We start from the raw sequence: 16,278 nt of genomic DNA, 5'->3' as shown, positions 1-16,278 counted from the left end.
TGTAGTCAGTATATGTGTGTGTGTGTGTGTGTGTGTGTGTGTGTGTGATCAATAAATAAATTAAAACTTTTATTTTGCACAAAAGTGATGATAAAGACATTTATAATGTTACAAAAGATGCTGTTCTTCTGAACTTTTTATTCATCAAAGAAACCTGAAAAAAATTATACTCAGCTGTTTTCAACATAATAATAATAATAAATGTTTTCTGAGCAGCAAATCATAATATTAGAATGATTTCTGAAGGATCATGTGACTGGAGTAATGATGCTAAAAATTCAGCTTTGGTTGTTCCTAATAAACTGTTTAACTGCACTCGCAAGTGAAAGTATTTTTTTTGTGATGGTTAAATATTCTAAATAAACTAAAATACAAACAAAAAATATAAACATTTTTTTTTTCCTCAGATTCTTTCTTGTAGCTCTTTCCTGTAAGTCACATACCTGACTGAAAGGCTCATTATGCAGCTCATTATGTGTACCTTTGTCTTCTCAGGTGTGAATCACACTAATATTCATGATCATTCACACCTCCTCGCATATGCTCTTTTGAAACAAAAAGTGTCTTTTTAAGAAAATTTAAATCAATAAACTTTTCTGTGAGCGAGTAAACAAGATGATTTTCACATCATTTTGAAGCAAAAACACTACGCTACAAGATTCAGTTCTCAAAAGTCTTGTGAACAAATGTTCTGTATGTGTTTTATGGCCTTATTTCAGTGACTTCAAATTTTTAGTTTTTCACTAACCACGCATAAACGTTACTTTCTCAAAAACACAATCGTGTACATACATGTGCTGCTCACATATTATTGTAGCCCAGTTTGTGCTAATTACAGTGTTTTCAGACTTTAGCCATTTGTGTTTATAATCAACTGAAAAAAAAAGCAGAAATGTCAGGGCATGTCAAAACTTCTCCAGGCCCCCAAAACACCCTTAAACCCCAGAGGTTTAAGTCCGTTTTTGTTTTGTAAATAAACCTGCGTTTGGACCCAGACCCCTGTTTACACGGTGTTTTCCCTTATCGTACCGTGACAGGGCTATCTCCCAACCCTTAAATGAATATATAGTTTGTTCAGACACAAAAAGCAATATACATCCATCAAGTTAATAATCAAACTAACATACAATCTGTGGGGACGATGATGCTGTGTTTTTATATGTTCCATGTACCCGGTCCACTTGCTGTTCCACAACTTCCACTCCATCATCAGCTTTAGTAAAATAACCTGATAGCTGTCATGTTTTTTTATGTTGTTTGTATTTGAAGTTTTTCGTTTTTTTGAGCCCCTCTCTCTTTTAGAATTGCTGACATTTTTACTTATTGAATGTTGTTCTTTGAGCAACCATTTCCAGATTACTCCAGAACAAAGTGAAGAGAAGTGAATGCAGACATACTGGGCAGCGATCATCTGATAGATACGTGCGCATATCGTTCAAAAGTCAAATATAGAATAAATGCATTTGATTGGTAAATCAAATTCAGACTTTACGTTTCAATCTCAAATGGTAATGCATGGAATTTACGGAAAAGCTCAACTAAATAACAGCGCTAATAAGTGGGGGGCGTGGTGGCTTTGGCGATCGGCGCTCCAGTCAATCTACTCCACAGCCAATCACGGGCCCCCTCCTTGCTCGGGCCCCGGGGCTTCAGCCCCGCCTAGCCTTATGGTTAAAACAGCCCTGCCAACATGTCCTTTTTGAATTTTCTGAATCAAACCATTGTCTGATGAGATTAAAGGAATCTTTCATTCTGTCATGATTTGTATGTTTCAGTGAACTGATCAGTGTTAGTACAGATAACTGCGCACATAACCGAGTCTGTGGACTGAATCGATGGCCATCAGCATCTCATGTCCTCTGGGATACGATCTCCAAACTTACTCAGCAGATCTCCAGAGACAGAGTGATCCAGGATAGGAGAGAATGAACAGACAGCACTGAACATCTGACAAACAGCAGATCACTGATTCATGAGCACTGAACCGAACACATGACTCAACTGAATCATTATCAGTGAATCAACTCAACACATTTCACCTGTTTGTGTTCATCTGCTATTTTTACATTGACTATCACTCTATAAAAACGTATACAATCCGATACATTAAGAATTTCTTAAATATTTATTACAATACGGATAAATTCAACATTCACTTAAATATTATGAGATGACTGGATGCTTTCAATTGATTTCCTATTTAACTGTATCAACTGAATTACAGTGGTAAAATATAGCGAATTAAGCTACAAACTCGATCATAATGCACAATAGCCGCTTTTCCACTGTCGGGCCAGTGTGAGCCAGTGCTTTAAACGGGCCGGGCGGGGCTAATAGCCTCGGACCTGTAGCACCAAGGCCAAAATCACGCTGCGTTTCCACCGTCTGGCCAGAAGTTCCGCTGCGCTTCACTAAAACCCGCCCTTTACATGCCTCTCAGGAACAACGTCACGCAACCCCATCATTTCACCAACAAAGAGAAGTTATCAGAAAACTAATAAGAAATAAGTCACTGGAACTAATGCGATCATGATAAAAGCGGCCGTTTGTTTGCATGCTTTGTTAAAGATTTAATTCCAAAAGCATCATGTTTTACAATAATAATAATGATACATTGATCATAATGAATTAATTGATCAGGATTGAAAATTAGTCATACAGAAATAAAGCGGTATGAACATAGCCTACCTACTTATTCAGTTACGTCTGTTTCTGTTTATTTGTAGTCACAGTAGCATTTACATCACATTTAGAAAGAATTATCATTTCTGTATTGTTATAAAAGCTCCCGAACAAAAAACATTATATTTTTATGACATACGCGGAGCTAAACTCTCGAGATGAGACTTATGACAGATAAAATATGTTTCTACATAAATACACGATTGTGATAGAGAATAAGAAGCTGACGTCTGATTTATTCAAGCGGTCGTAGGCTATTTACCATGTTTACTATGGTAACGTTAATGGCTAGCGTGCATATAGTCTTTTGCATGCTTATAAATATTTCTGCCTTGTATGGTGATCATAATCCACATCAGATCAAGTTATTTCAAACACTCGCTGCTGTCTGAAAGTGAGTTAAAAGTCTTTCATGCTGGTGTTATAGCTGTTAACTTTATGAAACTTCAAAGAAACTCCACCTTGAGCACAGCATATAGGAAATGGGATTTTTTTTTATGATTATAACTATGCTAAGTACATGAAGCCCTGAAGTTGCACCCCCCAGTACAGTAGGGGGCGGTATGCACCTGAACAAGTTGGTTGCGACCCGCCAATAAAACCAGAGAGAGAGAAAGAGAGCAAGAGAAACTCCGCCTTTGTTCATAGCCACTCCTCTAGCCCCAGCTGGCCCGCTTTGGCCCAAGGTTTTCTTTGGACCAAAAAAATCCGGGCCGTTGGCCCCGAGGAAGCACCGACGAGGCACGATTAAGCCCCAGAAGTGACAGTGGAAATGCGACTGGCCCTGGCACGCACTAGCACTAATGTTTCCATCTAACATGTATTTTGAGGTCCAGCTCGTCATTTTATTGGAGTTTTTTCATTAGTTAGCAGTAAACTGGTTACCTCAGCTGAATATGTTTGTAGATTTGTGTTGGATGGCTTCGACGTGGAAAGAAGTTATCATTGGAGTGGAAATATGAATAGGCTATTTTATTTGAAAACATCATACTTTTTTCGCTTATTTGAGTTAATCTCATAAAACTAGCGAGCTAAGCCAGTAGTAGTGCTGACAATGTCGTGTAAACATGACTGAAGACGCGAAAAGCGGAGGAACAGACAAACCGATTCAACTGAGTGAGCCATTTACACTGGAACCACTCTGATTGATTCAAACTCAAACTCAAGACTTAGATCATTCATTTCAAACTATTCACTGGCAAAAACCAGTTCAAAAGAGCTCAGTTCAAGAAAGTCAAGATCTTGGTCTGGTTTCAGATGATCACAGAAAGACCCAGATCTGATCATCTTCCTTGCCTAATAATTGACCCAGATCAGTATATTTGAAGTTCTGTGAGGGGACACAGTCAAACAGATGGAATGCATTATCTAATTATAATACCCTTAAAACATTAGAGCTCCTAGAAATGTAATGTGCTAAATCAACAATGAACTGACTTAAAGGGGTCATATGATGCTATTTTAAAGATAATTATGTTAGAACGAGCCGTTTTAGGTAGGCATGGTTAACTCTTAACTTTTATAAAGCATATCTCTTTGGATTTGAGACTTTAGTCTTTGCAACTTTACAGATCTTCTTTATGCACCAAGAGCTTGTAACACTCCAAAGAGAAAGGAACACTTGAAATCGCATCATATGACCCCTTTAAACTGAAAAACTGACTGTTTACTATTGTTATACAACAATGCCAAGTAAGTGCAAAACAATATAATACAACTTTAAATTGTAAAACTGTACAGTATTATGTAAACAAATATGTGCAGTGTGCTGAAGAATGTGTGTCCTGTCATCCCTGTTACTCTGGTCAGTCCTGTGACTATGACGTCAATCCTGTTACTGTCATTTATTCTGTCATTAATTTCATAAAAATGTATATATATATATATATATATATTTGATACAGCCTTCCAGGTTTTTCCATTGTAAGTTTGACTATATTTTATTTTGGACAAAGCCCTTTTTATATCTCTCTTGTAAAAATATATTTTTTTCTTAATTGACGTGGTCACCCTCCAAAATTAGGATGTTCTTGGTCATGTGAATGACAAATATAACAATATATATAAAAATAAAATCCAAAATTTGAAAAAATCCGAGTGGAAAGAGGGACTAAAATGCTGCTCATATATGTGAAAACTATCACATAGTTCTAATTAAATAGTATCTAACGCTCGTGTCTGAAAAATGTGTAGAAAAATTGCCATAAAATAATAAAGTACATAGCCTGAGATGGCACAATAAAATGTCTTGTCATTTTTAAGGTGTCTTCATTTCATGGATATTTAAAAAAAAAAAAAAGTTGATTAAACTAATTTTATTTTGTAATTTTTCCAAATGGAAAAGGCACCAATTTAGTGGAATGATCCATAGAGATGCAGTTTTCACTGCTTTAGGATTAACAGAATTTAGGACAGTTTCCATACTTGTTGATCTGTCTTCTATTGGTTTTACACATGTATATGAGCTGCACGTTTGCCTGCTCACATGTAGAAAAACACTGGAGAACCACATGGAGCTGATATTGAGTGACGGAACATTCCTGTCTCTGTGAACAGAGTTTCACTGTAGTTTTGTACAGTAAGAGTTTTATTCAGCATCATGTCAATATATCAGCAGCTCAGACTCTCTCACATGTACTGATTTAACAGTGTTTCCTGACACAGAGGAACTTAACCCCTGAAAAACACAGAGGAACATTCAGAGAGAAAGACAGAGGGAAAATCCAGGGGAAATTAAAAGGACAATTTAAAGGCTGAACGCATGTTAACCAAACACAGGCACTCATATATCGAGCTCCAGCAGCTGCTCCTCACACACAGCACTGGGTTTGTGTTACACATACTGATGTCTGTGGAGGAGTTTGGTTAAGCTGCTGTGTGTGACTAAACATGGGAGAGCGGGGCATGTTGTCACACATTACACTGTAGTGAAAATATCTCAGGATGGGTTTAGATCTGAAAGTCAATTTCCTTTGAGAAAAAAAAAATAAATAAAATAAATATTAATAATTATCTAATAATACTATCATATTATTATAATATCATATTTCATAATAAATAAATAAGTACATAAAATCAAATTAAAATTCAAAAACAATTTGTCTAAATAAATAAATATAGTTTTCATAATAAATAAATAAGTGAAAAACAAATAAACAAGCAGATAAAAGTTTTCATAATATCATATTATTATTATTATAATAATATCATATTATTATTATTATTATTATTATTATTATTATTATTATTATTATTATTATTATTATTATTATTATTATTATTATTATTATTATTATTATTATTATTATTATTATTATTATTATTATTATTATTATTATTATTATTATTATTATATCATAATATTTAAGAATAAATAGTAAATAAAATCAATAAAATAAAATTCAAACAAACTATTTGTCTAAATAAATAAATAAATATAGTTTTCATAATAAATGAATAAGTAAATGAAAAACAAATGAACAAGCAAATAAAATAGTTTTCATAAATAAATAAATAACTCCGTTTTCATAATGAGATCCTGTCATTAAAAAGCCTATTGCGGCTTCCCAGCAAAATCAGTATAAACATTTATGCAGCACAAAAACCAAAAATATTGTATTTCATAACCCATAAACACAGCAGTTATACCATAAATACATAAAAGCATGACATCTTACCCTAATACAATTTTGCATTTGTGCATAATCTTAAAGTTACTGAAGCTTCTCCATGTGACAACTAGCCCCAGAAAGAAAGACAGAAAGCCATTTCCTTCAGCATGTTTGCATGAGAGGTTAGTTGGTTCTTCCCAAAGCGGCCTAATTTCTTATTTGAAATCAATTAAAAGTTCGCCAGCCATCGCATTCAGATCAATGCCGTCTCGAAGTCTTCCGGAGGCGCTTGTGTACTCGTTTGTTCCTGAAGTAGGTCAGTGGAGCATCAATGCTGCATTAATGCGCTCAAATTAGCCTCAGCAGACGCTTTTAATTAAAGAGGAAACAAACATCAAGGCATCGGGCCCAATTAAAAGATCAGCACACACAGAATAACGATAGGGGACTGAACACACAGAGATTAGTGTTAGGAGGCTGAGAGACTGCAGATAATCAGCTTTACCGAGGAATGACTGACCAACCGATCCAGACGACAAACCAGCGTCTCTTCTCCGGAGAAATGGGTCATGTGAAGGTGAAGGCTTATTTAACTCATTAATAAAGGAAATAAAGCCATTTTGGCCATAAACTACTTTGCATGACCGCTAGATGGCGCTACGCACTTGTGGATCTGCAGATAGGCGTTCATTGATAAACTATTACATCTGAAATGTGTTCATAAACTAATAAAACTCAAGACATTTCTCAGAATAGCATGAGAAACTTCAGACACGTGTTTTTTTAGTAAAACACTGAAACCTTCCTAAATCAAAATTGACTTCACAAGTGATACAGGATAAGATACAAAGCCTTGTATTCCATAAAATTTGTTCAAATTAATAAAAAAAAAAAAAAATAATAATAATAATATATATATATATATATATATCTGCCAGTAGAATTAGAAAAAATAATCATGTTCTCCCTTTGAATTAAGTTAAGTTCTTCTGACCGCACTGACATATATTTTGTTCTTGTTTTAAGTATAAACTCACTTGATTTTTATTTATTTATTTACTTATTCAGAAAACAAGAGTTAATATGCTAAATCATTTGGTTCTCAAGCAAACGTATCTTGATTTAAAACATGTTTAGATATTTAGACTTTAAATCAAGTCAAAAATAAATAGCAAGAAGATCATTTTTTAAGTATTATTTATTATTTAAATGTATTATTAAATTATTTTTAAACTGCGTGATTTAACTCAAATCTGAAAACAGAAAGACCGTTTAAAATCGGCAGACGAAACACAAATCTTTTTTTTATTTCAACAAATTGGACAAAAAAAGTTCTTACTAATATGATCAAATAATTATTGTGACGAACTACATGCAACATTCACAGATATGCTAAAAAAAAAAACATATAAGTGTATTCAAACACTTATAAAGAGTTTAAAAAAGGAGGCAGGAATGTAAATGAGCGGCTGGTGTTATTGTGGGCACATAACGGTACATTCAATACCTGGAGCGCTGCTCTGTTATAATATTCAGGCTACGCGATGATTGACATCCGCTTCATCCAATCAGCACCCGAGTCGATGACTTTACAATAGAACTGGGAGCCAGAGAGGGGCGGGGTCAGGCACAGACAGCCAATGGCAAGACAGGAGGGCGGGAGCTTTCTCAACTCGGGCTTTTGTTCTCCGTCGGGGCAGTAAAGTGAAGTTTGGTCACCGTTATTCCGCGGGACATCCCGTATCAGAATCACAGGGATAGCATTAGAGCTGCTTTATTTCCTTGAGGAAAAACTCTCCGGAGGATTTAATCGCAGCGAGCTTTCCTTTTCCTCGCAATGGAAACTCCATCATCATCATCATCATCATCATCAATGATCTTGAGAGGAACGCGAAGTTTTGCTGGATGAATGCTGACGGGATTTTACAGCGAATGAACCCTGTCTCCTCCCTAAAACGGGTTTTTAAGGATATCCCCGCGGATCTACAACTCTCTTTAGGAACTCTTTAGCGGAACTTTACCTCAAGTGTGTTTGAAACGGCAAGCGCGCTTTGGATACATTTCGTTTGATCGCCGCTTTTTTGGATACAATGTTGCAAATCTGAGGTGAATGTATCGGGCTCGGAAAAACCCTGACTGGATCTGTGATCATGGCGCTCTCAGGTAGATCTCTAGACACTTTGCACCTCATTTTATTCGTTTTATGGACTTTATCGCGCTACTCTTTATCCAGTCAAGTTCGGCAGGAGTTTGAGGTTCTGGAGGAGCAGCCGGTGGGCACATATGTGGGCACCATCGACACCAAACCCTCTTTCACGTACAGATTCAGCGAACACCACAAACTTTTTTCCATCAACGCCACGACGGGCGTCATCTACACGTCCTCCGTGATCGACAGAGAAGTTCTGCCTAGTAACATCATTAATGTGGTGGTTCTGTCCAGTCAGCCCACTTACCCCACCGAGGTGCGCATCGTGGTTTTGGATATTAACGACAACGCGCCGGTGTTTCCTGACGCGTCGATCGTGGTGTCGTTTAAAGAAGACGCGAGCAGCGGGCGTCAGGTGATTCTGGACACCGCGACGGACGCGGACATCGGGAGTAACGGAGTGGATCACACCACCTACCGAATCGTCAGCGGGAACGATCAGCGAAAGTTTCGCTTGGATATCACCGTCAACCCGAGCGGAGAGGGCGCGTTTCTGCACTTGGTCTCCACTGGAGGGCTGGACAGAGAATTAACCCCCTTCTATCAGCTCCTCATCCAAGTGGAAGACAAAGGAGAGCCCAAAAAGTTTGGGTTTCTGCAGGTAAACGTCACCATTCAGGATATAAACGACAACCCACCTGCTTTTGACCAGGATCATTACCAGACCAGTATGTTCGAGGACACTGCAATTGGCTCTAGTGTTCTGCAGATAACAGCCACAGATCTGGACGAGGGTGCAAATGCTGATATAACATATATTTTAGATGAAGGAACTCCTTTTCAGATTGACCCTAAGGCTGGGACTGTTATTATAAAGGAGGGGTTGGATTATGAGACAAAGAAAGAGTATTCCCTCACTATCCATGCAGTAGACAACGGCATCCCCTCTCTCTCAGGCAGGTCAGAAGCGACTATAAAACTGCTTGATGTGAATGACAATGATCCTGTAGTTAAGTTTCGATACTTCCCTACCACATCCAAATTCGCTTCGGTGGATGAGAATGCACAGGTGGGCACTGTAGTGGCACTATTAACGGTTTCCGATTCAGATTCGTCCACAGCTAACGGTAATATTTCAGTTTCTATACTTGGCGGAAACGAACAGAGACACTTTGAAGTTCACAGTTCACCCGTCCCCAATCTGAGTCTAATCAAAGTAGCCAGTGTGCTCGACCGAGAGCGAATCTCCTCCTACAACCTCACCGTTTCAGTGTCAGATAACGGCAGGCCCGTAGCTCGCTCGTCTTTTGCCAGTCTGGTTATATTTGTGAACGATATTAACGACCATCCGCCCATATTTCAGGAAGCCGTGTATAGAGTAGACATCAGCGAGGACATTCCTAAAGGCAGCTACATTAAAGGTGTCTCAGCCACAGATGGAGACTCCGGGCAGAACGCCAATCTCCGCTACTCGCTGGTGTCTGGAAACAGTTTGGGCTGGTTTGCCATCAGTGAGAACAGCGGTTTGGTTACCAGCGCAGCAGAGCTCGATAGGGAAATAGCTTCTCAAATAGTGCTGAATATCAGTGCCAAAGACCAAGGCTTGCAGCCGAAAATGTCCTACACCAAATTAATAGTGAATATCACAGACGTTAATGATCAGGTCCCCACTTTCACTCAAAGCACATATCACATTTCATTAGTCGAGCATTCGCCGGCCGGATCCGAGCTTGTGGATCTGTCCGCCACAGATTCGGATCTTGGTGCCAATGGCACGGTCCGATTCTCATTTGACCCTGAAACCCCCGTGAGTGTCCAGAATAAGTTCAGGTTGGATGCAATATCGGGCCGGCTGAGTACAGCCACAGAGTTAGACAGAGAAGAAGAGAGCTTCTATCTGCTGCACATCAAAGCCACAGATGCAGGAATACCCCCCCTTTACTCCATCTGCAAAGTCAATATCACACTGAAGGACGCTAATGATAACAGCCCAGTGTTTTACCCCGTGCAGTATTTTGCCAATATCAAAGAAAATGAGCCTTCGGGCTCATTTGTGACTAGTGTAACAGCTTCCGACCCTGACCTTGGCCTTAATGGCACTGTAAAATATGCCATCACTGCTGGTGACTCTTACAAGTTTCACATCAACAACAACTCTGGTAAAATCACGACTTTAGTGCCACTCGACAGAGAGGAGAAAACTGCTTATCAGCTGCAGGTCACCGCGACGGACGGTGGTGGATTGCACTCAAACACGCAAGCTATAGTCACAGTCACTGTTGTAGACACGCAAGATAACCCGCCCATGTTCAGTCAGAAAGAGTACAGCTTTGTTATGTTTGAGAACGTGGCCGCTGACACCATTATTGGCACCGTAACGGCCACCACGGTAGATCTGAACACAAATATCACTTATTTGATCGCATCAGGGGACCAACGTGGTCTGTTTGCTATCAAAGGCAGCACAGGGCAGATCACAGCTTCGGGGCTGATAGACAGAGAAGAGCAGGCATTTTACCAGCTCAGGGTGATTGCTAGGGGTGGGGAGGTTATGGGGGAAGCGTTAGTTAATATCACAGTGAAGGATTTGAACGACAACACACCTCATTTCATTCACAATGTCGAGCATGTCAGCGCTGTGGAGAACTGGGCCACCGGTCACCATATATTCCAGGCTAAAGCTTCGGATCCTGATGAGGGGACCAATGGTATGGTCATATATAGCCTTAAACAGAACCCTAAAGGCTTGTTTAATATTCACGAAAGACGTGGATTGATCACCCTCACTGGCCCCTTAGAAGTCACCACCAGCTCCTACCAAGTGGAGGTCATGGCCTCTGACCTTGGTGTTCCTCAGCGCACCTCCAGCCTCATTCTCACCATCAGCGTGTATGACGTTAATGACAATGCGCCAGTTTTCGACCAGCTCTCTTACGAAGTCACCATTCTAGAATCCGAGCCGGTTAATAGTCGCTTTTTTAAGGTGGAGGCCAGCGACAAAGACTCTGGACTCAATGGGGAAATTGTGTATGACATCGTTAGCGGTAACACAAATGACGTTTTTGGGATTTTCCCTGACGGGCAGTTGTATATTAAAGCAGAATTGGACAGAGAAGTACAAGATCGGTACAGTTTATTAGTGGTGGCCAAAGACAGAGCCGTCGAGCCACTAAGCGCCAGCGTTAATGTGACGATTCTTCTCGACGATGTCAACGACAACCGTCCACTTTTCAACAGCACAAATTATGTGTTCCACTTCGAGGAAGAGCAGGAGCGAGGCTCTTTTGTCGGGCTGGTTTTTGCTGAGGATAAAGACTTTGGGCCGAACAGCGAGGTACGTTACTCCTTCGAAACGCCACAGTCAAATTTTGAGCTGAACGCTATCTCGGGCGCATTGACCAGTACGCTACAGCTTGACCGCGAATCTCTCATGAGACAGAGAGGTGCCGCGGTGTTCAGTTTCACAGTTGTATCCTCTGATCAGGGCCTTCCCAAGCCTCTCAAAGACCAGGCCAAAGTTCAAGTGTACATACAGGACATCAACGACAACCCGCCGAAATTCACCAAAGACATTTACCAGGCCTCTATCTCAGAATCCGCCCAGAACATGACGCAGCTGCTCCGAGTCTTGGCCTCAGACGTAGACGAAAATAAAAACGGCCTTGTTCACTACGACATCGTGGAGGGAAATGAGGATAAACAGTTCAGCATTGACAGCACTTCTGGTCAAGTTACTCTAGTGGGAAAACTAGACTATGAGACAACACCCTTTTACTCCCTCAAAATTATGGCGGAGGACTCTGGGATTGTGCCTCTGTCATCCACTTGTGTATTGAGCATCAGTGTTCTGGATGATAATGATAACTCTCCATCATTTCCCAAATCAACTCTCACAGTGGATGTGCTGGAGAACATGCGGATTGGAGAGCTGGTCGCCTCCGTAACCGCTACAGACTCTGACTCTGGATCCAACGCCGACATCACGTACAGCATCTCCACCACCAACAACCACGGCACTTTTAGCATAAGTCCCAACACTGGCAGCATTTTCCTGGTCAAAAAACTGGATTATGAAACACAGTCCCTATACAAACTCAACGTCACAGCCAAAGACAGCGGAAGGCCATCCAGGTCTTCCTCCATTCCGGTCATCATTCACGTGAGAGATTTTAATGACAACCCTCCTGTTTTTACATCAGGTGACATTTTTAAATCCATCCCTGAAAACCTCCTGCTCTCCACTTCTGTCATGACTATAACAGCTCACGACACGGATGCCGACATCAACGGCCAGCTGGAGTACTCCATTGTCATGCAGACTCCTAGAGGTGGGCATTTCCACATTGACCCCGCATCTGGAGTGATATTTACGAACAAGAAAATCGACCGAGAGTTCGCCAACCTTTTTGAGCTGACCATCAAAGCGACCGACCAAGCCGTGCCGGTCGAGTTCCGCCGTTTTGCTCTGAAAAACGTCACTATATGGGTTACGGACCAAAATGACAACATACCTGTATTTATCTCTCAAAATTCCCTAGTGGCAGAATCCAACATAGTAATCGGTTCCATTCTGACAACAGTAGTGGCTTACGACCCTGACGAGGGTGCCAACGGAGAGGTGGAGTACGAACTCGTGAGGGGAGATTCGGATACGTTTATCATGGACCGCTACAGCGGAGATATCAGACTAGCCTCTCAACTCGTTCCCTCAAAGCTCATCTACAGTCTGACCGTGTCCGCTACGGATCACGGCACAGATCGCAAGACCTCACGGACGGAGCTGACCATCATCCTTCAGGGTTCGGATGGCCCGGTCTTCTCCCAACCCAAATACATCACCATTCTAAAGGAGGGCCAACCGCCTGGAACCAACGTCATCTCTTTGGATGCCTCCAGTCCACGTGGCACCGGCACCAAGGTGGAGTTTTTTATTGTTTCAGTCCGGAGCGGTGGGAAGGCCGCAGGCCGGCTTTTCACTATCGGCCGTCACTCCGGTGTGATCCAAACAGCTGCAGAACTGGACAGGGAGCAAGGCTCGGACCTCTACTTGATAGACGTGTACGCCATCGAAGCCGACGCCAGCCAGCCCAGAACGCAACATGCAGAGGTGAGTAATCACGTTTTTTTTGTGTGTTTTTTTGGGAGGTGTCAGTGATTTTGATGGCTCTTGCATATTGTGCGAAAGGAAATCTATGGGAACATATTCTGAAACATGTGCTTAAGTCATTTGTGTGAATGTGGTGGAAAAACATGAGCGAGTGTTGGATAACCGTACGTGCATTACTAAAGTTCCTGCTTGTTTTTTCCCCCCTGTTCTTTTTCAGACGATCTGGGTTGTATTAAATATAAATTGCTTTGCACTTGAGAATGTGGGCTTTGTTTTTTGGCAGGCTAGCGGTATTGTTTCAGCTCGGAGAGAGCACAGGCCTTAATCTCAGAGAGGAGATCAGCGCTCGCTGTGCAGAGAGAGGGGAACCCTGGGTAAAATGTGCTGCTTTGCGTTCCCGCTGCGACTGAACTCATCTCTGTTATCAGCAGTGACAAATTCAACAAATCAGACGCCCAGACAGCGTGATTGCAGATATTAATAACACGAAACCACAGGATGGAATTGTTTGTTTCTTTCTTATTGTAATCGTTTTCTGGTCAAGGAAAGGCAGGGTAAAAGGGAAATGAGTGGGGGAGATCCGCGTGTGGGTCTCAGATACCTGTCCCCCGCAGAGTAAGCGAGGAATTAGCTAGGGTTTGAATCGCCCCGGGCGATGTTGGAGCAGGGTGGTCTGTGAGACCCTGCTTTGTGCCACCAGCTTTGCCATTAAAGTGACCATTAAATTCAGCTGACCCTCTAAGTCTCAGTGAATAGAAATTTCCTTTCAGAGGTGGCTGAGCGGAGTAAGAGGAGGAATCTCTAAAAGTGAAACTTAATCCACACGTTGAGTTGGTACATTGCGACGCATCTGCGTTGCTCCCGCTAAACTCTCCCTCGAGGGATAGAGTTAAACTCTCGGCTGCAGGAACCAGATGAAATTCTACACTGGGCTTGTGGGTTTGTGTGCACAGGTCTCTGCTCAAATGAAAAACAAATGTGATTCTATATATGTGTGTGTTTTGGAAACTTCAACTGGAACCGAAAATGTTATATTATTACAGGCTTGATGATTCGCGTTTATAAAGTGGATTTTTTTTCTCGTTCTCTGCTGCTGTGATGAAATGTGCTTTGTGTTAGAGTCTTGAAAATAGCTTCCCGAGAGGCGTTGCTCTCCATGCCGAGAGAAAGAGAGTGAGCGTAATTGAAGCCAAAACGGTTTGGGTTTGCTTTGCTTTGTTTTGTGAGGGGGTGTCATCGTTTGTGTCAGCTAACGGTGTGCTAAAGTGTCTCATTTGAAGTTGTGTGAAAGTGTCCATGTGAAGTGAAGATCATGTACAGCAGTGACAATGAAAGCAGATGTGGGTGATATTAGAGCTGCTCAAACTATGTGTGTGTGTGTGTGTGTGTGTGTGTGTGTATACCTACTTAACCATATTTTGGGGAAAAATTAGGTCCTCAATTGTTTTAATTGTCAATAAGTCTTTTAGAAATGTAAAAATGCAGGAAGTTTTCTGTTAGGATCTAAGTTCAGTTAAAATGACAAATATGCATTCATTCATGGTTACCAAGTTTTAGTTCTAATCACTAGTTCTATCATTAAATAGTGCTTAATTATCATAATATGATAATATAATGCTTGATTGGCTGAAGTTAAGAGTGCACATTCAGTTATTTAAGCTGCTCCATTTTACAAAGATAAGCTGATTGGGTGGAATCATATATGTGTGTGTGTGTGTGTGTGTGTGTGTGTGTATACCTACTTAACCATATTTTGGGGAAAAATTAGGTCCTCAATTGTTTTAATTGTCAATAAGTCTTTTAGAAATGTAAAAATGCAGGAAGTTTTCTGTTAGGGTTGCTCTGTAGTATGTATAAGTAACTGTATATAACATTAGAAGTCTATGCAATGTCCAAATTTGGAAGTAAATTGTGTGTTTGTGTGATTGTTTGGCTTCATGGTTTCAATGCAAAATTACTTGTTTTCTTTATTAAGGCTCCTCTTGTTTGCCACTAAAAATATCCTTAAATTAAGAAATCATGCAACCTTTCGTAAGTTGATGCTTGAAAGAAGGAAAAAAATAAATAAATAAATGATATCTTGTAAAAATGTTGCTTCTTAAGTAATTGTATTTGATTTTAGGATTTTAAGATGTTTTACTCAAAAACAAGGAAAACATACTGATCATCCCATTTGGACATTTAATATATGAAATATATTGCCTTTTATCGAGAGTATTATGTTACATATAGATATACATTTCTAATGTTTTTACTTCATATGATAATATATTTCATACATGGAAATTTAATATATGTATATACATTTTGTTTGCGTCTGACATAAACTATGTAAAATCACATCTTTCTTCACCTCAACTCTGCTTTATACAGAATTTTTTTTTTTTTTGACATTATTTTGAAGTACTTTGTAGTATGATGTAAATGAATATGATAATCATTCAGTATGATTGTATTTAACAGTATTGCTGTTGTTCTATAGTGACTCCTCAGTGCTTTTCTGATGTTGTCTCTCTCTCTCTGATGTCTTTCTCTTATTTCTGTCTGTCTGTCTGTCTGTCTGTTTGTCTGTCTGCTTCTGTCTTCTTCCTCATTACTCCCTTTCTCTCTTTTCTCTTTGAGCATTGGGAGGATGAGGGTTTGGACGGATAGACGCGTCCACGTTCCTCTCTGAACCGTCTCTCTCTCTCTAGGCTCAGTATCTGTGTGTACCTCACTACCTGAGCATC

The 16,278-nt window shown here is 40.2% G+C and overlaps 1 protein-coding gene across 1 annotated transcript in view; it reads left to right on the top strand.

The window, feature by feature from the left end:
- Window positions 1-7,955: 7,955 nt before the first annotated feature.
- Window positions 7,956-16,278, top strand: part of LOC107694441 (protocadherin Fat 4-like) — a 109,601-nt gene continuing 101,278 nt past the window's right edge. The window contains exon 1 of the mRNA XM_016494140.1: window positions 7,956-13,549. Within this exon, the coding sequence (XP_016349626.1) occupies window positions 8,444-13,549 (5,106 nt within the window). The 5' untranslated portion in view covers window positions 7,956-8,443. The remainder of the gene's footprint in view (window positions 13,550-16,278) is intronic.

This window comes from Sinocyclocheilus anshuiensis, unplaced genomic scaffold (assembly GCF_001515605.1).
Source record: "Sinocyclocheilus anshuiensis isolate Anshui unplaced genomic scaffold, SAMN03320099.WGS_v1.1 scaffold2492, whole genome shotgun sequence".
Classification (NCBI taxonomy): Eukaryota; Metazoa; Chordata; class Actinopteri; order Cypriniformes; family Cyprinidae; genus Sinocyclocheilus; species Sinocyclocheilus anshuiensis.
This window is presented reverse-complemented; position numbering and strand designations above follow the sequence as displayed.